This window comes from Schistocerca piceifrons, chromosome 2 (genome assembly GCF_021461385.2).
Source record: "Schistocerca piceifrons isolate TAMUIC-IGC-003096 chromosome 2, iqSchPice1.1, whole genome shotgun sequence".
Classification (NCBI taxonomy): Eukaryota; Metazoa; Arthropoda; class Insecta; order Orthoptera; family Acrididae; genus Schistocerca; species Schistocerca piceifrons.
This window is the reverse complement of record NC_060139.1, coordinates 710387777-710410872: the sequence shown is the minus strand read 5'-3', so window position 1 is coordinate 710410872 and position 23096 is coordinate 710387777. Positions and strand designations below refer to the sequence as shown.

The 23096-nt window shown below is 45.6% G+C and overlaps 1 protein-coding gene and 1 non-coding gene across 2 annotated transcripts in view; both read left to right on the top strand.

The window, feature by feature from the left end:
- Positions 1 to 23096, top strand: part of LOC124775779 (esterase FE4-like) — an 85146-nt gene that overhangs the window by 10083 nt on the left and 51967 nt on the right. The window contains exons 3-4 of the mRNA XM_047250608.1: positions 6336 to 6467; positions 6617 to 6764. Of these exons, the coding sequence (XP_047106564.1) occupies positions 6336 to 6467; positions 6617 to 6764 (280 nt within the window). The remainder of the gene's footprint in view (positions 1 to 6335; positions 6468 to 6616; positions 6765 to 23096) is intronic.
- Positions 8219 to 8293, top strand: Trnas-uga. Its single transcript has one exon. It is a non-coding gene; the product is annotated as a tRNA-Ser (tRNA).

The following is a 23096-nucleotide window of genomic DNA, read 5'->3' as shown; positions in this document are numbered from 1 at the left end:
TAATGAACAGCTCTGCACTGGCAATGTAGGTGTATTTCATATGGAGTACTAATAAAAGCTTTATACACATTCGCATTCTAATATTTTGATGATGTGTGTAGAAACTTAATGCCAGTATTTGAAATTATTCTAAAATGAAGAAAAAACTGTAATCAGTGTGTAATAAAAATTTTTAGGTGTCTCTGAACAAGCAGTTACTGTAGCGTTACAACGTCCTAAATCAGAAAATACACTCCCGGAAAAAAAGTAATAGGCCTGTAAAGAAGACATCGATTTTGATCTGGTGACGACATGTCAGCTGGGGATAGGGTAGTTGATAAAAGCTAATAATAGTTTCAATGTCGTCCATAAGCAGATTGCGTAGTGGCACAACCACTAGATGGCCGCCGGCTGGCCGGCCGCGGTGGTCTAGCGGTTCTGGCGCTGCAGTCCGGAACCGCGGGGCTGCTACGGTCGCAGGTTCGAATCCTGCCTCGGGCATGGGTGTGTGTGATGTCCTTAGGTTAGTTAGGTTTAAGTAGTTCTAAGTTCTAGGGGACTTATGACCTAAGATGTTGAGTCCCATAGTGCTCAGAGCCATTTTTGAGCCGCCGGCTGTGGTGGCCGAGCGGTTCTAGGCGCATCAGTCCGGAACCGCGTGACTGCTACAGTCGCAGGTTCGAATCCTGCCTCAGGCATGGATATGTGTGATGTCCTTAGGTCAGTTAGGTTTAAGTAGTTCTAAGTTTTAGGGGACTGATGACCACAGATGTTAAGTCCCATAGTGCTCAGAGCCATTTTAACCATTTTGAATCAGAGCGCCATCTGTGTCTATCTTTCGGAGAACTGTCACAAGTTGGTCGCGCTGCATCAGTGGTCATATGAACATTCTCAAACCTGTAGATGAGGTTCTGGACTTCCACACAGCACAGACGCCTGTCAGGATCGTCGTATTTTATGGGCAGCAGTAGTAGATCGTACAGCTACCACAGCAGAGGTAAGGGGGCTTGAAAGCCCAGACGTGTCAACACGAACTGTTGCGAACCGGACATTAGCAGTGGGACTACGGGCACGCTCACCTCTAGCCCGACTTCCACTCACGCCACAGCATCTACATCTACATCTACATCTATACTCCGCGAGCCACCTTACGCTGTGTGGCGGAGGGTACTTATTGTACCACTATCTGATCCCCCCTTCCCTGTTCCATTCACGAATTGTGCGTGGGAAGAACGACTGCTTGTAAGTCTCCGTATTTGCTCTAATTTCTCGGATCTTTTCGTTGTGATCATTACGCGAGATATATGTGGGCGGTAGTAATATGTTGCCCATCTCTTCCCGGAATGTGCTCTCTCGTAATTTCGATAATAAACCTCTCCGTATTGCGTAACGCCTTTCTTGAAGTGTCCGCCACTGGAGCTTGTTCAGCATCTCCGTAACGCTCTCGCGCTGACTAAATGTCCCCATGACGAATCGCGCTGCTTTTCGCTGGATCATGTCTATCTCTTCTATTAATCCAACCTGGTAAGGGTCCCATACTGATGAGCAATACTCAAGAATCGGACGAACAAGCGTTTTGTAAGCTACTTCTTTCGTCGATGAGTCACATTTTCTTAGAATTCTTCCTATGAATCTCAACCTGGCGCCTGCTTTTCCCACTATTTGTTTTATGTGATCATTCCACTTCAGATCGCTCCGGATAGTAACTCCTAAGTATTTTACGGTCGTTACCGCTTCCAATGATTTACCACCTATGGCATAATCGTACTGGAATGGATTTCTGCCCCTATGTATGCGCATTATATTACATTTATCTACGTTTAGGGAAAGCTGCCAGCTGTCGCACCATGCATTAATCCTCTGCAGGTCCTCCTGGAGTACGTACGAGTCTTCTGATGTTGCTACTTTCTTGTAGACAACCGTGTCATCTGCAAATAGCCTCACGGAGCTACCGATGTTGTCAACTAAGTCATTTACAGAGCTCGGCTGATGCAGTCAGAGGGTCGCTTGGAAGATGCATGGCGTGCCGAGGTCTTCAGCGATGAAAGCAAATTTCGCCTGCATGCAAGAGATGGTCGCTTCTGTGTGCAACACAGACCTGGTGAACGCTGTCTCGTAGAGTGCATGCGTCCAAGACACGCTGGCGCCATCCCAGAACTGATGGTCCGGCGTGCGATCAACCACAACTCTCGTTAACCTTTCATGTTTCTGGAGAGGACGCCAACCAGCACCCAGTACATTCAGAATGCTGCTAGAGCCGATCTTTGCCGTTCTTGCAATGGGAAGCTGGTGTGTTGTTCCAGCAGGATGGTGCTCGCTCACACACTGCCCGTGAAACTCAGGGCCTGCGGGATCTTCCCTGGCCAGCACGAATTCAGGACTTGTCTTCAACGAACCACGTGTGGAAATACGATGGGACGAGAAGTGATACGTGCATCTCTTCAACAGCTCTTATAGAACTACGTGAACAGGTCGAGCAGGCGTAATATAACGTACCACAGGACTGTGTTTACCATCTCTACAATAAACTGTATGCCAGAGACAGCGCCTGTAATGCCGCCTATTGAGGCAGCACCACTTACTAACTGCGTGTTTCAGCACTGGTCGACACCTGGTACCTCAGAACCGCTTGTACTGGTGCTCTGTAAATGTAACAATTTCATGTACTCAATATGTATTGTTGCAACAATGAATCTTGACTGTACTTGAAACCTACAAAAATGTGTACTAATTTTTTCCGGCGATGTGTTTTACAGAATGAACACCATAAGAATAAAAACCACATGGACTGTGTGCATTGTATCACAGTACAGAAATTACAGTATTTGGGATGCTCAATACAAGAGACAAAGTACCTCAGGAATAAAACAAGACAGAGTTTTAAATTCCTTGACATCTGAATGAGAGTAGCAGCAGGCGCTTATATAATTTTCTTGTCGCTTCATCTGCTACATTCGACGTTTACCAACGCTAAACTTTGTACAGTAACATGGAGACAGACAATTTCTCAAGCAAAATTCAGTAAGTGGACAAATGCAAATGAATGTAACGACTATATAACATATAAGTGGTCCCATCACAACTACTTCGACAGCAGTAGTAAAAATGTGGAAAAGGAGACACCACGGTCTTAGACCATACTCAATCATGCGATACAAAACCACGGTAATTAAGGACTTACAGGAAATGAAGTTACTGGCTACAGTAAATGCATCAATAATATTACTAAAACGTAGAAAAGGCTAAATGTAAAAACTCTCAAACGCAAACATTGCTCGTTATTAGAAGCTGAAGCCGTGCAGCAAACTTATCATTATATCCATTGGTATAAATACCAGTCTACGATTAAACTTTTATCTGTACAACATCGGATATTATAAAAACACTTAGGAATCTTTTAAAATCCTCTTGAAGCTTATCTTCATTAGATAACTGAGAACTGCTCAAAAATGTTACATCCGTTACAGATAAGGCCATGAAGAGCGCCGATCACTCAAAGTGTCTTGTTTAGGGTTCAAATGGCTCTGAGCACTATGGGACTTAACATCTGAGGTGATCAGTCCCCTATAACTTAGAATTACTTAAACCCAACTAACCTAAGGACATCACACACGTCCATGCCCGAGGCAGGATTCGAACCTGCGGCCGTAGCAGTCGCGCGGTTCCGGACTGAAGCGCCTAGAACCGCTCGACTACCGCGGCCGGCTCTTGTTTATGAAACACAAGTAGTGTCACTCCACCTAACAAAGTCATGTTAAAAATGCGGCAAGGAAGAATAGACTCCCCGTCTCAAAGAGAATTTATTCAACCGTGCTGATGACTAAAACATTGAGGAGGATAACAACAACCACATAGATACGGCGAGCAATTGATTTAAGCTGTAGTGCCGTTCTGAAGATCAGCTAAGTAACGCTCCACTTTACCTATCTGACCTACTCTTAGTGCTGGGATAGCCTTTAAGTGCGCCTCCAGTTAGCGTATCACAGAGGAAATACACTCCTGGAAATGGAAAAAAGAACACATTGACACCGGTGTGTCAGACCCACCATACTTGCTCCGGACACTGCGAGAGGGCTGTACAAGCAATGATCACACGCACGGCACAGCAGACACACCAGGAACCGCGGTGTTGGCCGTCGAATGGCGCTAGCTGCGCAGCATTTGTGCACCGCCGCCGTCAGTGTCAGCCAGTTTGCCGTGGCATACGGAGCTCCATCGCAGTCTTTAACACTGGTAGCATGCCGCGACAGCGTGGACGTGAACCGTATGTGCAGTTGACGGACTGAGCGAGGGCGTATAGTGGGCATGCGGGAGGCCGGGTGGACGTACCGCCGAATTGCTCAACACGTGGGGCGTGAGGTCTCCACAGTACATCGATGTTGTCGCCAGTGGTCGGCGGAAGGTTCACGTGCCCGTCGACCTGGGACCGGACCGCAGCGACGCACGGATGCACGCCAAGACCGTAGGATCCTACGCAGTGCCGTAGGGGACCGCACCGCCACTTCCCAGCAAATTAGGGACACTGTTGCTCCTGGGGTATCGGCGAGGACCATTCGCAACCGTCTCCATGAAGCTGGGCTACGGTCCCGCACGCCGTTAGGCCGTCTTCCGCTCACGCCCCAACATCGTGCAGCCCGCCTCCAGTGGTGTCGCGACAGGCGTGAATGGAGGGACGAATGGAGACGTGTCGTCTTCAGCGATGAGAGTCGCTTCTGCCTTGGTGCCAATGATGGTCGTATGCGTGTTTGGCGCCGTGCAGGTGAGCGCCACAATCAGGACTGCATACGACCGAGGCACACAGGGCCAACACCCGGCATCATGGTGTGGGGAGCGATCTCCTACACTGGCCGTACACCACTGGTGATCGTCGAGGGGACACTGAATAGTGCACGGTACATCCAAACCGTCATCGAACCCATCGTTCTACCATTCCTAGACCGGCAAGGGAACTTGCTGTTCCAACAGGACAATGCACGTCCGCATGTATCCCGTGCCACCCAACGTTCTCTAGAAGGTGTAAGTCAACTACCCTGGCCAGCAAGATCTCCGGATCTGTCCCCCATTGAGCATGTTTGGGACTGGATGAAGCGTCGTCTCACGCGGTCTGCACGTCCAGCACGAACGCTGGTCCAACTGAGGCGCCAGGTGGAAATGGCATGGCAAGCCGTTCCACAGGACTACATCCAGCATCTCTACGATCGTCTCCATGGGAGAATAGCAGCCTGCATTGCTGCGAAAGGTGGATATACACTGTACTAGTGCCGACATTGTGCATGCTCTGTTGCCTGTGCCTATGTGCCTGTGGTTCTGTCAGTGTGATCATGTGATGTATCTGACCCCAGGAATGTATCAATAAAGTTTCCCCTTCCTGGGACAATGAATTCACGGTGTTCTTATTTCAATTTCCAGGAGTGTAGTTGCATGGGACAGAAAACTGAAGGTCGTGTTTACCTTCCAAATTTATTTTTACACTCTTTGTGAGAGTTTATTAACAATTCTTCATGTGACATTACGCCTACTATCAGAGCAAGAAACCCGTCGCAGTCAACAATGACACCTGAGAGCTACCAATGTCTGACATACTACTGTATGGAGTTACTAAAGCCATTTAGCTAAACAGAGTGCGTTCGATGTCATCAAGCTCAAACACACTTGGTGAAATATACTCGATTTTGTTCTGTTCTTGCTTCCACGTGTGACTTAGATAAATGCATCGCTGAAGTAATGCACTACTTAAACACTTTCTCAGTTATAAACATAGACTTGTCTCACCGACCTTTAAGGGCGTAAATGTACTTACTTATTCTTAACCTGGCTTCCTCTTATTTCTTTATCTTTCTCTATTGACAGCAAAAGAGACAGAATACTTGTAGGCATGCTTCTTATCCAAGAATGACTGTAGCTTAAATTTAGTATGAACTTGGATGTGCCTGATTTTTCCGTCATGGTTATTTCTTGAGATGCCAGATGAATTCTACGAACGAACGCTTTCGGAATTATAACGCTAAAATTCCTTGTGTTTCGTAATAACCTCTTTTGCAGCGTCTTATTGTGTGACAATTTTGTTTACACTGGGAAGCAGTTTGACTTCTAGATCGATGGTCTGATCCCTCATTCCTCACCAAATCCTTTACACACTAATAATGATTATTCCTCAGGTTTTAATATTATCCCATAAGTTTTTAGCTGAGTGAAATAAATCTGTATTTCAATCTAATACGTGAACAGTTCCCGTTAGAACGAATTCTATTTCGTCCATTGCCTTGCAGATTCATTGTTCTTTTTTAAATACTCGTGTAATTCAGTCTTTCCGCTTTTGAAAGTTTAACACATTATGAAACAATATCTCTTCACAGCCGCCAGTGACAAAAGCAGCGTGGTCTGGAGTTAGAGACGCCCTGGCGGTGGGGTCGCAGTGTCCCCAGGATCGAAGACATGTCATATCTGGGGCCGAAGACTGTCTTTACCTCAATGTTCATGGTCCAGGGGTACGTACTATACTGCAGAAAAGTCTGTTAGTTTAGAATTTCAACCAGAAATTACTTTCTCCACCTGTTATTTAAACTGAAATTTATTAAAATTATCATTATACTTGTTGGCATTCACGATTTGTAATAGTTACTTAACATGTCGACAGACACCGTCGCAGAATGGAACGCTAAAAGCTGTTATGGTCTGGATCCACGGCGGATGTTTCACAGAAGGATCTGGTACGCCAGTAGCAGACTATTTTGTGGACAATGACGTCATATTCGTCGGCATAAATTATCGGCTGGGACTTCTTGGTAATAATTTTGAGTATTATTGAAGTTATGTATTGGCGTACACCACAAAATAGACTCCTCTACAAAATAGCTGAAGCACCAAGAAGACTTGGTGGCATGTCAACGTAATTCCATACATGTCCACACCATCGGTGGATACGTAAATTATTAGAACTGTAGTTATCTGCGATACGTAGAATGTCCACCAGAGTGCATTAGCGCTGCTGCTGTGTAGTGTTGTTACCAGACCTGATACGAAATATAAGGGCTTAAACAGCACCAAAAGTTGAGTGATCACTGGGGAAGACACAGAGTTACCACGTACTCGTATGAAATAGCGTTAACAGCACATGATATACTTTGAAGGGGACCTCATTGTAAATCTCCATTAGCACCGTTCGTCTGTCCGTGCAACATCTAGATTTGTGGTGCATTCAGATGTGACACTGACCCAGTGTCAAATAGAATGGGAACGTGAAGGCACGTATACTCGTCATCAAGATTCCGGACGACCACGTCTGACCACCACAAGGGATGCTCTCGGTATTGTGCCACAAGCACATCGAAACACTTTCACATACGAAACTTCCTGGCAGATTAAAACTATGTACCGGACCGAGACTCGAACTCGGGACCTTTGCCTTTCGCGGGGAAGTGCTCTACGAACTGAGCTACCCAAGCACGACTCACGCCCCGTCCTCACAGCTCCACTTCTGCCAGTACCTCGTCTCCTACTTTCCAAACTTTACAGAAGCTCTCCTTTCTTTCAGGAGTGCTAGTTCTGCAAGGTTCGCAGGAGAGCTTCTGTAAAGTTTGGAAGGTAGGAGACGAGGTACTGGCAGAAGTGAAGCTGTGAGGACGGGGCGTGAGTCGTGCTTGGGTAGCTCAGTTGGTAGAGCACTTGCCCGCGAAAGGCAAAGTTCCCGAGTTCGAGTCTCGGTCCGGCACACAGTTTTAATCTGCCAGGAAGTTTCATATCAGCGCACACTCCGCTGCAGAGTGAAAATCTCATTCTGGAAACATCCCCCAGGCTGTGGCTAAGCCATGTCTCCCCAATATCCTTTCTTTCAGGAGTGCTAGTTCTGCAAGGTTCGCAGGAGAGCTTCTGTAAAGTTTGGAAGGTAGGAGATGAGGTACTGGCAGAAGTGAAGCTGTGAGGACGGGGCGTGAGTCGTGCTTGGGTAGCTCAGTTGGTAGAGCACTTGCCCGCGAAAGGCAAAGGTCCCGAGTTCGAGTCTCGGTCCGGCACACAGTTTTAATCTGCCAGGAAGTTTCATATCAGCGCACACTCCGCTGCAGAGTGAAAATCTCATTCTGGAAACATCCCCCAGGCTGTGGCTAAGCCATGTCTCCCCAATATCCTTTCTTTCAGGAGTGCTAGTTCTGCAAGGTTCGCAGGAGAGCTTCTGTAAAGTTTGGAAGGTAGGAGATGAGGTACTGGCAGAAGTGAAGCTGTGAGGACGGGGCGTGAGTCGTGCTTGGGTAGCTCAGTTGGTAGAGCACTTGCCCGTGAAAGGCAAAGGTCCCGAGTTCGAGTCTCGGTCCGGCACACAGTTTTAATCTGCCTGGAAGTTTCATATCAGCGCACACTCCGCTGTAGAGTGAAAATTTCATTCTAGACTTTCACCTATGCTCCTGCCATTTGAGAACGAGTAATAAACACCATGAAACATTCTGTGTCATCGCTCTCTATTGGTCGAAAACTAGCGGCAACAGGGAGAGGGATTTGCTGCGCCATGCATAGGCTGCCATTTACACAACACAAACGGCTGCATTTAGAGCGGTGCCATGACCGGGAATCATAAACTGTCTGTGTGAACGGCGCTGCAACGGATCACGGTTCTGCACCATTCCGGATGACAATCGTAAACGAAATTGACAGCGACCTTACAATGTCGAGGAGAGGCACAGAAGAGTTACTCCTGCCGCCATGGGGTGGCGAGTCATAGCACATTATTTCTGTTCAGGGATGGTACAGACTGAGGGAACTCCGATAGCAAACCGGTGCGTCGCGAACATCATGTGTCTTTATGAGTTACTTCTCATGCAACAGTATCGCTTTGTTTTCCTTTGTTTCTTTTATAATGTTCGTCTCTACACGGTGCATGTCTCTTAAACTGCGTGTGTCAGGTACTTTCAAGGCCAGAAAGGCGTTGAGATCTGTGCCCGATAGAACAAGTATGGCACTATCTCGGACGTCAACTCCGCTGAAGATAATGAAGACTAGTTGTGGTATGATTAGCTTCAGAAGAGGATATACGGGGCTTATGACACCCCTCCCAACAGCATTAGTGCATGCAGCTTGGCCGGAGCCGTGCAACGTCACACTGATAAATGGACTCAGACTGCCAAGCTGTTTGTAAATCTGAATCGATTTAGTGGTTATTAAAATAACATCACATACCACCTCAAGGCATGGAGTTTCATTTCGTTTTCTCTTCCCCTTTAGGGTGATTCACTCATTTTTCCAGGCAGTGGATAAAAGTAGATACTTGTCACCTAAACCTGGATTTATTAAGCTAATTGAGAAATTTCTCCATTTTATGGGCTGATAAATTTTGTAACTTACCTTCTAAGTTTCTTATTAACTACCGTGCCTTAGAATCTAACGAGTGAAGGCAGTATCCTATGTCTTCTTTTACCTACCTTATCGGGCCTACTAATAGACAAGTCTTAGTTTAAGCGTATTATTGCCAAAACAAAAATCCTTACTGCTATCGCTCACTTAAAAAAAAAAAATGGCTCTGAGCACTATGGGACTTAACATCTATGGTCATCAGTCCCCTAGAACTTAGAACTACTTAAACCTAACTAACCTAAGGATAGCACACAACACCCAGCCATCACGAGGCAGAGAAAATCCCTGACCCCGCCGGGAATCGAACCCGGGAACCCGGGCGTGGGAAGCGAGAACGCTACCGCACGACCACGTATCGCTCACTCATCCGTCAATTCGCTGACATGTGTGCTTATCATATTCCAGTATCAGTGAAAAAATTACTGTGCGAATGTTCCTTAAATTCTTTCCACTAAGTTTCAAGTGTCCTATTTCTATATCTAAAGACAAGCATTTTATCTGAATTCGTCGTCGAAAGGCTAATTTAATTGTTCCAATATCCTTTTATGTTGCCTGTTTATTAGAGTAAGTTTACAAAGATGAAGTTAAGAAAAAAACGAGTACCGGTAACTGCTTTGCAAATTTTTGTATTTTGCGCAATCTGTAGTGTTGTACGGAAAAATTTACATTGTTTCGGTCACTGCTTCTGAGCACTATGAAACTTAACTTCTGGGGTCACCAGACCCCTAGAATTTAGAACTGCTTAAACCTAAATAACCTAAGGACATCACACACACCCACGTCCGAGGCAGGATTCGAACCTGCGACCGTAGCGGTCGCGCGGTTCCAGACTGTAGCGCCTAGAACCACTCGGCCTCACTGGCCGAGGCTTTCTAATAGATTATAAAGAACTGGTGGTCACTAGGGTAAGGAAGGTAATATGAACACCCATCACATAAGATGTAGACGAAGTTTGGCATCTAAGACAGCTCGAATTCTCCTACAGAATTTTATCTAAATAGCGAGTACTACCAATAGTACTTCAACCATTACTTCCAAAGAGTTCCTGTGTTTCTTGACAGATGCTGCTAACAGGGACAGGGTCATTATTTTCGAAATGTAGACTCTACCATCTAAAAATTATTCAGATCGTGCGAGCAGATCGTGCGAGCAGATCATACGAGCTTTTGGAGTGATTGAAGAATTTTGCTTCATTACTGACCTAAGACGAAACAAGACCCCGGGAGTAGACAACATTCCATTAGAACTACTCATAGCCTTGGGAGAGCCTGCCCTGACAAAACTCTACCATCTGGTGAGCAAGGTGTATGAGATAGACGAAATAGCCGCAGACTTCAAGAAGAATATAGTAATTCCAATCCCAAAGAAAGCAGGTGTTAACAGATGTGAAAATTACCTAACTATCAGTTTAATAAGTCACAGCTGCAAAATACTAACACGCATTCTTTACAGACGAATGGAAAAACTGATAGAAGCTGACCTCGGGGAAGATCAGTTTGGACTCCGTAGAAGTGTTGGAACATGTGATGCAATACTGACCCTACGACTATCTTAAAAGCTAGATTAAGGAAAGGCAAACCTACGTTTCTAGCATTTGTAGACTTAGAGAAAGCTTTTGACAATGTTGACTGGAATACTCTCTTTCAAATTGTGAAGTGGCAGGGGTAAAATACCGGGAGCGAAAGGCTATTTACAGTTTGCACAGAAACCAGATGCAGTTATGAGTTGAGGGGCATGAAAAGGAAGCAGTGGTTGTGAAGGGAGTGAGACAGGGTTGTAGCCTATCCCCGATGTTATTCAATCTGTATATTGAGCAAGCAGTAAAGGAAACAAAAGAAAAATTCGGAGTTGGCATTAAAATCCAAGGAAACGAAATAAAAACTTTGAGGTTCGCTGACGACGTTGTAACTCTGTCAGAGACAGCAAAGGACCTGGAAGAGCAGTTGAACGGAATGGACAGTGTCTCGAAAAGATGATGTAAGATGAACATTAACAAAAGCAAAACGAGGATAATGGAATGTAGCCAAATTAAATCGGGCGATGCTGAGGGAATTAGATTAGGAAATGAGATACTTAAAGTAGTAAATGAGTTTATCTATTTGGGGAACAAAATAACGGATCATGGGCGAAGTAGAGAGGATATAAAATGTAGACTGGCAATGGCGAACAAAGCGTTTGTGAAGAGGAGAAATTTGTTAAGATCGAGAATAGATTTAAGTGTCAGGAAGTCTTTTCTGAAGGTATTTGTATGGAGTGTAGCCACGTATGGAAGTGAAACGTGGACGATAAATAGTTTACACAAGAAGAGAATAGAAGCTTTCGAAATGTGGTGATACAGAAGATGAGTAGATCACCTAACTAATGAGGAGGTACTGAATAGAACTGGGGAGAAGAGAAATTTGTGGCACAACCTCACTAGAAGAAGGGATCGGTTGGTAGGACATGTTCTGAGGCATCAGGGGATCACCAATTTAGTATTGGAAGGCAACGTGGAGGGTAAAAATCTTAGAGGGAGACCAAGAGATGAATACATTAAGCAGATTCGGAAGGATGTAGGTTGTAGTAGGTACTGGGAAATGAAGCTTACATAGTATAGAGTAGCATGGAGAGCTGCATCAAACCAGTCTCTGGACTGAACACAACAACAACATATTGTCATTAAGAAAAACATCTTGAGGATTTAGGAGTCTTGTAGCCATTCGAATGGAAACAATATTGTCTTGGAAAACGAAATAGTATGATAGATCTCACCAATCAACTTTAGCTTCTGTGTGACCATAAACCCCGCTCGAAAAACATTTTCATGAATTCAATTACCTCAGTGTTGTAAGCGTTCTTGACTTGATAGGGTTTGACAGACGTAAATATCTCAAATTGTCTCATCTCATTGTTACTGATACTTCCTGAATAATATCAGTCTTTCCTAGTCTGCGGAAACAAGGCATCAGTAACTGTTGTATAAATGCACCGCTTGACGCAAAGCGTGGAGAAGCGCCGTTAGGTTATTGAAAAGTCGAGTCACATTAACAACGAAGTTGGCATTATGAGTTCACTTATCAGTATGGCGTTGCATACCCTCTGGCCTGGATGCATACACTGATGTCTTAAAGCCGATATACCCTCTCCTGAGGCCAGCTAGGCACAACTGTTGTAACCGGCCTTCGATATCTTGGATACAGGTATGGGGATGCAGTCGAGATGTTGCTGCCATGGAAGTACCTCAGCCTCATGCAAACAGTTCATAGAGGCCGGAGCCATGTGTGGACGAGCATTGGCCTGTTGAAAAATGGCACCACGACACTCTCGCGTGAGAGAACACGAGATGACGCAGGGTGTCCAAGACGTTCCTCAGTGCCGCCATAGTTCCCTCAACCACTACCAGACGTGACCTGAAGTCGTACCCAAAGTATGCTCACTCCATGATGTCAGGTGTAACGCCACTGTGCCTCTCCAAAACATTGCAAGAATGACTCCTCTCCTTAGGTCGCCACCGTACTCTCCTACAATGGTCATCTGGGATTGTGCAGACCCGTGATTCATTACTGAACGCAATGCGATGCCATCCACCAGCAGTCCATGGTTTCCACTCGCCTCACCACTCCAAACTCAGCCGTTTGTGTTGCGGTGTCAACGGCAGCCTATACATGTTACAGTAGTTCCCTAGGCTGGCTGCTGTTACTCTCCGACCAACGATGCCGGATGGACAAAGTGGTGCAGGGACTCCGTTAACTGTTCCCGGATGGATCGCGCAGATTTGTAGCAATTACGGTATGGCTGGTGCAGAACACGCTGACTCTCTTTTGTGGTGGTCAGATGTCGTCGATTATAAAGCTCATGACGAACATGTGTGTCATCGTGTTTCCATCACTGAACCAGTGTCGCATACGATTGCCCCACAAATCTGGACATTGCACGGTTTGAACAGTCTACGAAATGGAGGACCAAAATGAGGCCCCTTTCGAACTCTGTCAGTAGATGATAATGCTGTGTAACGCAAGTACGCAGCATCCCAGTGGCCTTCACAGTCATCAATCGACATCTGACGTCGTTCTCGTTTCTTTTTTGCCCTACCAGGCCTGGTTGTTAACAACACAAAACACGAACAACGTTAATGCACTCTGCTAGACTTTATACCTGTCGCACAAAATTGCAACAATGTTACACTGACTTCCGACAATTTCTTCTGGGTGCCTCACTTTCTTTGTCAGGTAGTCTGTTCTGTTAACACTGGTACTGTCTCTTAAACGCGTTTTATTCGTTTTATTCATACAAAACATTGCCAGTACTATGGTTTACTCATTCCTTTCTTGTTTAAAAGGGGATCTGATGTCTGCATGTATCTTTTACTAGAATTTTTCCCTCTCAAGTTGACGCTGTACACAAAATGTAAAAGAGTTCGAGCGGCCATAAATAATGAGCTGTGATACATAACAAGTCCGCTGGTGAGGCAATATTTTTCTGCCGAACAGTAGCACAGGCCATGGGAGAGAGGAGAGTGATTGTTTCCCTGCTGCTCGCCGCATCCCATCGTAGGCATTCTCCTTGGCTGCTTGCTGTACAGTATGATCCCCAGACCTTACTGTGTCTTCTCCATCACGCTGAAAGCAGGAAAACGGTTTTTATTACTTTGTTTTACTGCTTTTTCCCAAATACAAGCACTTTATTCCAGTCGAAGCAGTTTGAAACTAGACTCATTCCCCAGCGTTACATACCTTTCTTTGTCTACATCTCAGGTTTTCTGCATCTGGAGTGACAGAACCCACAGCAACGTTATAAGGAGTGTTCTATACAGGGTGTTACAAAAAGGTACTGCCAAACTTTCAGGAAACATTCCTCACACACAAAGAAAGAAAATATGTTATGTGGACATGTGTCCGGAAACGCTTGCTTTCCGTGTTAGAGCTCATTTTATTACTTCTCTTTAAATCACATTAATCATGGAATGGAAACACACAGCAACAGAACGTACCAGCGTGACTTCAAACACTTTGTTATAGGAAATGTTCAAAATGTCCTCCGTTAGCGAGGATACATGCATCCACCCTCAGTCGCATGGAATCCCTGATGCGCTGATGCAGCCCTGGAGAATGGCGTACTGTATCACAGCCGTCCACAATACGAGCACGAAGTCCCAACATTTGGTACCGGGGTTGCGTAGACAAGAGCTTTCAAATGCCCCCATAAATGAAAGTCAACAGAGTTGAGGCCAGGAGAGCGTGGAGGCTATGGAATTGGTCCGCCTCCGCCAATCCATCGGTCACCGAATCTGTTGTTGAGAAGCGTGCGAACACTTCGACTGAAATGTGCAGGAGCTCCATTGTGCATGAACCACATGTTGTGTCGTACTTGTAAAGGCACATGTTGCAGCTGCACAGGTAGAGTATCCCGTATGAAATCATGATAACGTGCTCCATTGAGCGTAGGTGGAAGAACATGGGGCCCAATCAAGACATCACCAACAATACCTGCCCAAACGTTCACAGAAAATATGTGTTGATGACGTGACTGCACAACTGCGTGCGGATTCTCGTCAGCCCACACATGTTGATTGTGAAAATTTACAATTTGATCACGTTGGAATGAAGCCTCATCCGTAAAGAGAACATTTGCATTGAAATGAGGATTGACACATTGTTTGATGAACTATTCGCAGAAGTGTACCCGTGGAGGCCAATCAGCTGCTGATAATGCCTGCACAAGCTGTACATGGTACGGAAACAACTGGTTCTCCTGCCCGCATCTCGTGGTCAGCGGTAGCGTTCTCGCTTCCCACGCCCGGGTTCCCGGGTTCGATTCCCGGCGGGGTTAGGGATTTTCTCTGCCTCGTGATGGCTGGGTGTTGTGTGCTGTCCTTAGGCTAGTTAGGTTTAAGTAGTTCTAAGTTCTAGGGGACTGATGACCATAGATGTTAAGTCCCATAGTGCTCAGAGCCAGCCAACTGGTTCTCCCGTAGCACTCTCCATACCGTGACGTGGTCAACGTTACCTTGTACAGCAGCAACTTTTCTGACGCTGACATTAGGGTTATCGTCAACTGCACGAAGAATTGCCTCGTCCATTGCAGGTGTTCAAATGGCTCTGAGCACTATGGGACTTAACATCTGTGGTCATCAGTCCCCTAGAACTTAGAACTACTTAAACCTAACTAACCTAAGGACATCACACACATCCATGCCCGAGGCAGGATTCGAACCTGCGACCGTAGCAGTCCCGCGGTTCCGGACTGCGCGCCTAGAACCACTAGACCACCACGGCCGGCATTGCAGGTGTCCTCGTCGTTCTAGGTCTTCCCCAGTTGCGAGTCATACGCTGGAATGTTCCGTGCTCCCTAAGACGCCGATCAATTGCTTCGAACGTCTTCCTGCCGGGCACCTTCGTTCTGGAAATCTGTCTCGATACAAACGTACCGCGCCACGGCTATTGCCCCGTGCTAATCCATACATCAAATGGGCATCTGCCAACTCCGCATTTTTAAACATTGCACTGACTGCAAAACCACGTTCGTGATGAACGCTAACCTGTTGATGCCACATACTGATCTGCTTGATGCTAGTACTGTAGAGGAATGAGTCGCATGTCAACACAAGCACCGAAGTCAACATTACCTTCCTTCAATTGGGCCAACTGGCGGTGAATCGAAAAAGTACAGTACATACTGACGAAACTAAAATGAGCTCTAACATGGAAATTAAGCGTTTCCGGACACATGTCCACATAACATCTTTTCTTTATTTGTTTGTGAGGAATGTTTCATGAAAGTTTGGCCGTACCTTTTTGTAACACCCTGTATACTCTGCTCCCACGCTACAGTTTCCATGACATGGTTTTTTCTAAGCACACGTCACCTTACTTCTGACTAACTAGGTGATTAAGGAGTCATTTAGTATACACCAATGTTTGGCATTTAATCAACTCCTTATACTTGACGACCACTCCTTAATGCACATTAAAATTTTCAATTTAGTAATGTGATAGTACTCACATGGTTCCAGCAGTAGAACTAAAATTAATTCACCTATTCATACACTGCTACAAACATTGCATCAAAATACTTCATAGCACACTAGAGAATGAACGTTCCGAGTTTTGGGCGCACGATTACATCTTGTCGGTGGTCAGGGGTCCCACAGGTGACTCGATTTGCGATCAAGGGCTCGGATTCTTCCCAGAGCGTCGCTTGTGGTGATTAAATTATAATATGTTCTTTATTTGGTTTGTAGTATGTGAATATATTCCTTTCATAAATATTTTCCTATGAAGTCTGCAATTATGACCACAATTTAATGGGTGAATTAGAATGACACAATAGATGCTCACGGTTAAAAGAAAGTAAGTTTGGAGTTGCACAAATAGAAGGTAGACGGCCAAAAATAGAGTACATGTACAGTACGGTGTCAAAACCAATGTAGTCATCTGAAAACAACCGGCGAAGTTCCACGTAAGCGAGCACACTAGAGAATGAATGTTCCGAGTTGTGGGGGCACGATTACATGTGGTCGGTGGTCAGGGTTCCCACAGGTGACTCGATTTGCGCTCAAGGATGCGGCTCCTTCTCAGAGCGTCGCTTGCGTGACAGCTTTCAGATGAGTCTATCGCCGACAGCTGCGACAGCCTCATGTCGCTCTCAGAGCTACTTCCAGCATTCTTTTCGCCCTTTCCCCCTCGGAGATGATACATAGGGGCAGAATCGGCCCCACTTGTGCCAGCTCCAACTGGGACGCAGAGGTGCTGCTGCTGGAACTGGATGAGGGAGAGTCTTCATCATCTCGACTTGGACGACTTCAGGCAGAATTGAGACAAACATTGAGGGGTCCACACCAGTCATGGGAGGCTGATGGTGCTGTAATAGAGGAAGCTTTTGATGCCAGAGTCCATCACCGACTGGTCACTGGGGGTCCGACACTGGATGGAGAATAGGAGGTGGTTGTAGCTGACAAGGCCGGGACCGCCTATGTCCTGGAGTGCATCTAGTTCTGGTACGGCTTCCAAAGGTGGCTCTTAGTGGCAACATGCACCCATTGGCCTTGTAGACCTCAGGTTACGGTCAAAACCCTTTTCAGATGACGTCCAAACGATCACATCCACACTAGGGCGCCAGTCTGGTAGTGTCGAAGCGCTGGAGACTGGGGCAGGTGGTGACCGTTGGCAAGAGCAGAGAGAAATGGGTCTGAGGCTTCCTCCCATGGAACTGTTCACCCAGGTTCCTTTCTACAATTAGAGTGTCCGTATAGGTGCTCAAGAACAAAGTGAGGATTTTTTCTGATGAGGTGGATTTTGCCAAGACCCCCAATTTCTCTTTGAAGGTCCGCGCCATACATTCCGCCTCACCATTGCATTCAGAAGGGAACTGTGCCCTAAAAAGGTGTTGTTCCCCTTGATGCTCACAGAAACGGAAGAGCTGGGAGCAGCAGAACGAGGGGCCATCGTCGTAGACGATGACCCTAAGAAGACCCTCAAAGGCAAAGATTTGTGAACGGGTTTTGATCACTTTTGCAGTTTATGTGGGGCACACGGTGTATATATGGAAATCTAGATATGTGTCTACCACAAAGGCCATGTAGGTCAATATGGAAGCGCTCACAATGGCCAGACGGGGGTCAATTTTTATTTTATCTTTTTTAAAATTTTATTTCATTAACAGTACAGAGTAGCTCACCTCCTTGAAATGTAAGGTGGGTCGGATGCTTCTGACTCTAACAGCAAAGACTTCTCGTTGTTACAATCTTATTGGTATACAGTTGTTAATGCTTTTTTAAAAATAATATATAAAGATTTCTCTCAGGTTACAGCGAATTGAATGCTTAAAAATTTGTTAAAATGGTTCCAAGTAATTTGTTACTACCTAGTTGATAGGAATATAATTTATATAATGCAAATGTCAAAGAAAAAGAAAATGTAATACAATGAGTGTGGTGAAAATAATTTTCAGTATCTAGAGGGAAGGTCAAGGTGAAACCACTTTGAGTGGTTCAGATTGTTGCTGGAGCATATGCCATACAAGATCGGAACGTGGCCTCGACGTCTGTGTCAGTGGCGACCAAGTGTGCTTGAAGACGTGTTAGCTTTTTCATGTGAAATATTCCTGAGTGCCAATGGACTATGTAACGTTGCCAATACATGCTGAGGTCATGCGGACTTAATTCTCTTGGTAACTCTATGGAGAATATGATCTTCTCTTACCTGGGCCGCAACTAATGCGGTATGAGGAGGAAAACCGTTAAGGGCCGACGAAGAATCAGAATGCAGCTGAAATACGACGACTTCCCAGGTACTGGAAGCAGGGACGAAACATTGGCGTTGGTGTGGTGCTTGCAGACATATAGATGACGTTGGAAATACATGCTGTAAGAACAACGGCCATTATTGTACCCTTTGTGCTATCCTGTCCGAGAGGCTACAATGCGGTCCAGACAATGTGATCAACGACATTTGGTCTGACAGCAGCTATAATGTGAAGCAGTACAGATAGATATGTAATTTCCTAATCACGTAAATGTTAGCCAACACCTCTTTCTCAATACTGGGGTAGCTGTGATGGCTATTGTTGTCATGGAGATGAACACAATAGGCTGTTCCGAGCCATCAGTTTCCTTGTGGTACAGCCCAACTCCCACCTCGTGCTATACGGCATCTGTGGTAAGGGAAAGAGGCTTCCCCACTGAAAACGGGACGAGTCACGACGCTGATTGGAGGGCTCATTTAAGCATGAGAAAAACTGCACCACACTCAGTAGTTCACTTGAACGTAACCTCTTTCTTTCGGAACGTGTTGAGTGGATGAGATATTTTTGAGACTTAGGGAACGAAAAGGCCGTAATGGCTAGTTAAAATATTGCCATTCCTTCAGTTTCTGGGGCCTGGACACGTTCTCTCTGTTAACGATATGCTTCTTTGTAGGATGGATGACTTGCGTGCTTATTATAAATCCAAGTTATTCAATGGACTGTTGAACAAATTGGCACTTCTGAAGGTTAAATTTGAGGCCTGCATCGATAACCTGAGAAAACAGAGGTTGTAGGTTCTGAAGGTGTTCACTGATGGACGTTCCTAGCACAATCATGTCATCCAAATACCTGCAGCACAAAGGAATGTCGCGGATCAGTTGTTCAGGATAATGTTAGAATCCTCCTTAGGTGCTGGAAATACCAAAAGAGCCGGTTATACCGATAGAGGTCAAAGAGGGTGTTGAGCACCAGAATGTCCTTTGGCTCCAGTTTTAGGGATAACTCAAGTATGCTTCCGAAAAACCAACCACTACACAACAGCCACCGTTTTTCAACTTGCAAAACGCGCCTTCCGTGCGCGGTATCGGAAAAGTACCGGGTAGCGGGAGCAAGGGTGCCGGTGGAAAAACTGACGACAAGGGGGTAAATGATTGCTGATTGAAATTCCGTTCAGGCGGAGGACTGAGAATTCTCGTAAATTGAACTGTGAAAGAGAGAACGTTAGGAAATATTCTAGTGTGCCTCTAGCACGCTGCGTAGTGGAGAAGGTTGTCGGCGTGGAATAGCATGTTTACCAGAGTAGCCTGAACGTCCATTCGACCTCCTGTTGTTGTTTTTATTGCCGAGCCAATGGTGACGGGGCTGCTGCTCACTGAGCTCCCACATTCCCCCCTCCCGCTCCACCCCTCCCATCCCCGGCTGGCGGTTTCTAGTGCGAATTGGAAAGCCTGGGCTACTTTACGTACCTCGTCTAAGGATGGTTCTGAACGCCACAATTCCTTAATAGCTGAACATTGGAGGAGCAAGTCCCGAATCATGGAGTCGTCATCCCAATTTGCAACATGTTTCTTCTGAGCACACAATATCATAACGACGACTAAGATTCCGAAGATTAGTGACGACGTCCTTATAGGATTCCGACTGTCGTTTACAACGCAGATATAACTCCAATCTAGAGTACATTACTCGGGATTGACAGCTGCAATGGTCCGACAACACCTTACAGAGTCCAGCAAAAGAAAAACTATCAGGATCTGTAGTGGGGGCCATCTTATGGAGCAACGTCAACACACTTTGCAAACAACATGAAAGAAAAAATAATCGTTTTCGATTTGACTCAGTTACCTTGTAAGCACTGAAATGATAGGTAAGGCGCCGTAAGTTCGTTCCCCAACGCCATTTAGAAACGAAGGAAACGGCGGAAAAACCGAATGTATCTTCTTCCTGATGGTCAGCGTCGTTATTTGCTGCTGGAATTAAGCCAACTGCCATTGCTGTTGTTCCAGTAGTTCCTGATAAAGCTGTCCTTGTTCCAGCTGCCGTAGGAGCTACTGCTTCAAAAATTCTGGATCCATATTACCTGCTATATCGATGCGCTGTAAGTTCGAAAATATTCGTCACCACTGTCGAAGTCTGCAGCTATGAACACGATTTTTTAGGTGAAATGCACTGACACAGGACATGCACGCAGTTAATAAAATCACAGTAAGTTCTCAGTTGTAGAAATAGAAGGTAGACGGTTACTCATAGAGTCCATGCAGAGACAGTAGTCCAAACCAGTGTAATCAAGTAATAGCAGCCAGAGAAGTGAAAGTAGCGTGTAACTGAGCACGCGAGAGAATGAATGCTCCGAGCTGCAAGTACACGGTTATAGCCTTTCGGTCTTCACGGAGTCCCACCAGTTGAGGCGACATGGGCTCCAGGGACGTGGCGCTTCCGAGAGTGCTGCTTCCAGATCATGGCACCACTGGAGGTGAAGGCTGTAGGTGATTAAGGGATGATCTCCGACAGCTGTGACACACCATGTCGCTGTCCCGATCAGTTGCAGAATTTTCCGTTTCTTCCCGAAGGAAAGGCGCACTGTGTACATCATTCCTGTAACTTTGCTTACTTTTGGAAACTCTTGACTAGCGGGAAATTTACCCGACATGTGTGTAACCTCCCACTACACATTGCCGTATGAAACTAGGCCAGATTTACTTCCCACTAAAAGTCTATACAAACTGTTATCCAACTTAAACTCTTATGTTAACCTTTGACTAAACAGAGTCTAATTCGAACTGAAGTGTAACTGGTCTGAATACAACCTGTCTTTACATAAAATGCCCAATTGAAGTGAAACAATTATCTGGCCGTAATCAAAATTTCCACATACCTCGCGTCTTCACAATATTGTTGCAGATTTCTCCAAAGCGCAAAGGCAAACAGTAAGCTGCAGGAGCTAAGCTAGATTCCTATTTTTAAATAAAATTTCCGAACAATATTCAAATGATAATGATATACCTTCTTTAGACAGTGGGCTGGGGAAAGTAGCTATTAATATGAAATGATATTCAAGACAACTATTTTACAATAAAATATGTATTCAAGAAGGCAGAGTAAAATTTTCGCATGATCTTCGCACGTAACATTGGTCTGAACAATACTATGCTTAACAAAAGCAACAATGACTTGAAAAGGTTATAATGTTAACAGAGAATTTCTATAACAGCCAAAAAGAGTAATCAGCTGACATGTTACTGCATGACGTAGGGATGTGTGGGATGGTCTTTCTCTCAGCTCTGACAATAATCATTCTGACAAACAAGCTGCAATATATATATATATATATATATATATATATATATATATATATATATATATATATATCCTTACTTGAAGTATGGTAGGTGATAGCGTATTCAGAGCTACTGAGTTGACTTGTGAGTGTATCTGTTAGATGAAGAAAGATTTGAAGATTTATTGTAGAGGATGAATTCGTCGTGGCATACTATCCACAAGTACATCAAGGCACTGTTGGTTCAGATTGTCATATTCCTCAACGGCGATTCGGCCCTAGAGTGGTTGGTAGGTCACGTCGTCCATAAACAGCCCTTTTCAATTTATCCCAGGCATGTTCGATAGGGTTTATGTCTGGAGAACATGCTGGCAACTCAAGTCGAGCGATTCCGTTATCCTGACGGAAGTCATTCACATTCACAAGATGTGCACGAGGGGGAGGGGGGCGGGGGTGTGCGAATTGTAGTCCGTGAAGACGAAAGCTCGATAATATGCTGCCGATGTGGTTGCACTACCTGTCGGAGGATGGGATTCACGTATCGTACAGCCGTTACCGCGCCTTCTATGACCAGTATCGGCGTACGTCGGCCCCACGTAATGCCACCCCAAAACGTAAGAGAAACTCCACCTTGATGCACTCGCTGTACAGCGTGTCTAAGGCGTACAGCCTGACCGCGTTGCCTCTAAACACGTCTCCGACGATTGTCTGATTGAAGACATATGCGACACTCATCGGTGAAGAGAACGTAATGCCATTCCTGAGCGGTCCATTCGGTATGTTGTTGGACCCATCTGTACCGCGCTGCATGGTGTCGTAGTTGCAAAGATGGATGTCGCCATGGACGTCGGGAGTTAAATTGCGCGTCATGCAGCCCATTGTGCACAGTTTGAGTCGTAACTCGACGTCCTGTGGCTGCACGAAAAGTATTATTCAACATGGTGGCGTTGCTGTCAGGGTTCCTCAGAGTCATAATCTTTAGGTGGCGGTCATCCACTGCAGTAGTAGCCCTTGGGCGGCCTGAGCGAGGGATGTCATCGACAGTTTCTGTCCCTCTGTATCTCGTCCATGTTCGAAAACATCGCTTTGGATCACTCCGAGTCTCCTGGACGCTCTCCTTGTTGAGAGCCCTTCCTGGCACAAAGTAACAATGGGGAAGCCATCGAACCGCGGTATTGACCGTCTAGGCATGGTTGAACTACAGACAACACGAGCCGTGTACCTCTTCCTGGTGGAGTGACTAGAAATTATCAGCTGTCGGCCCCCCTCCGTCTAA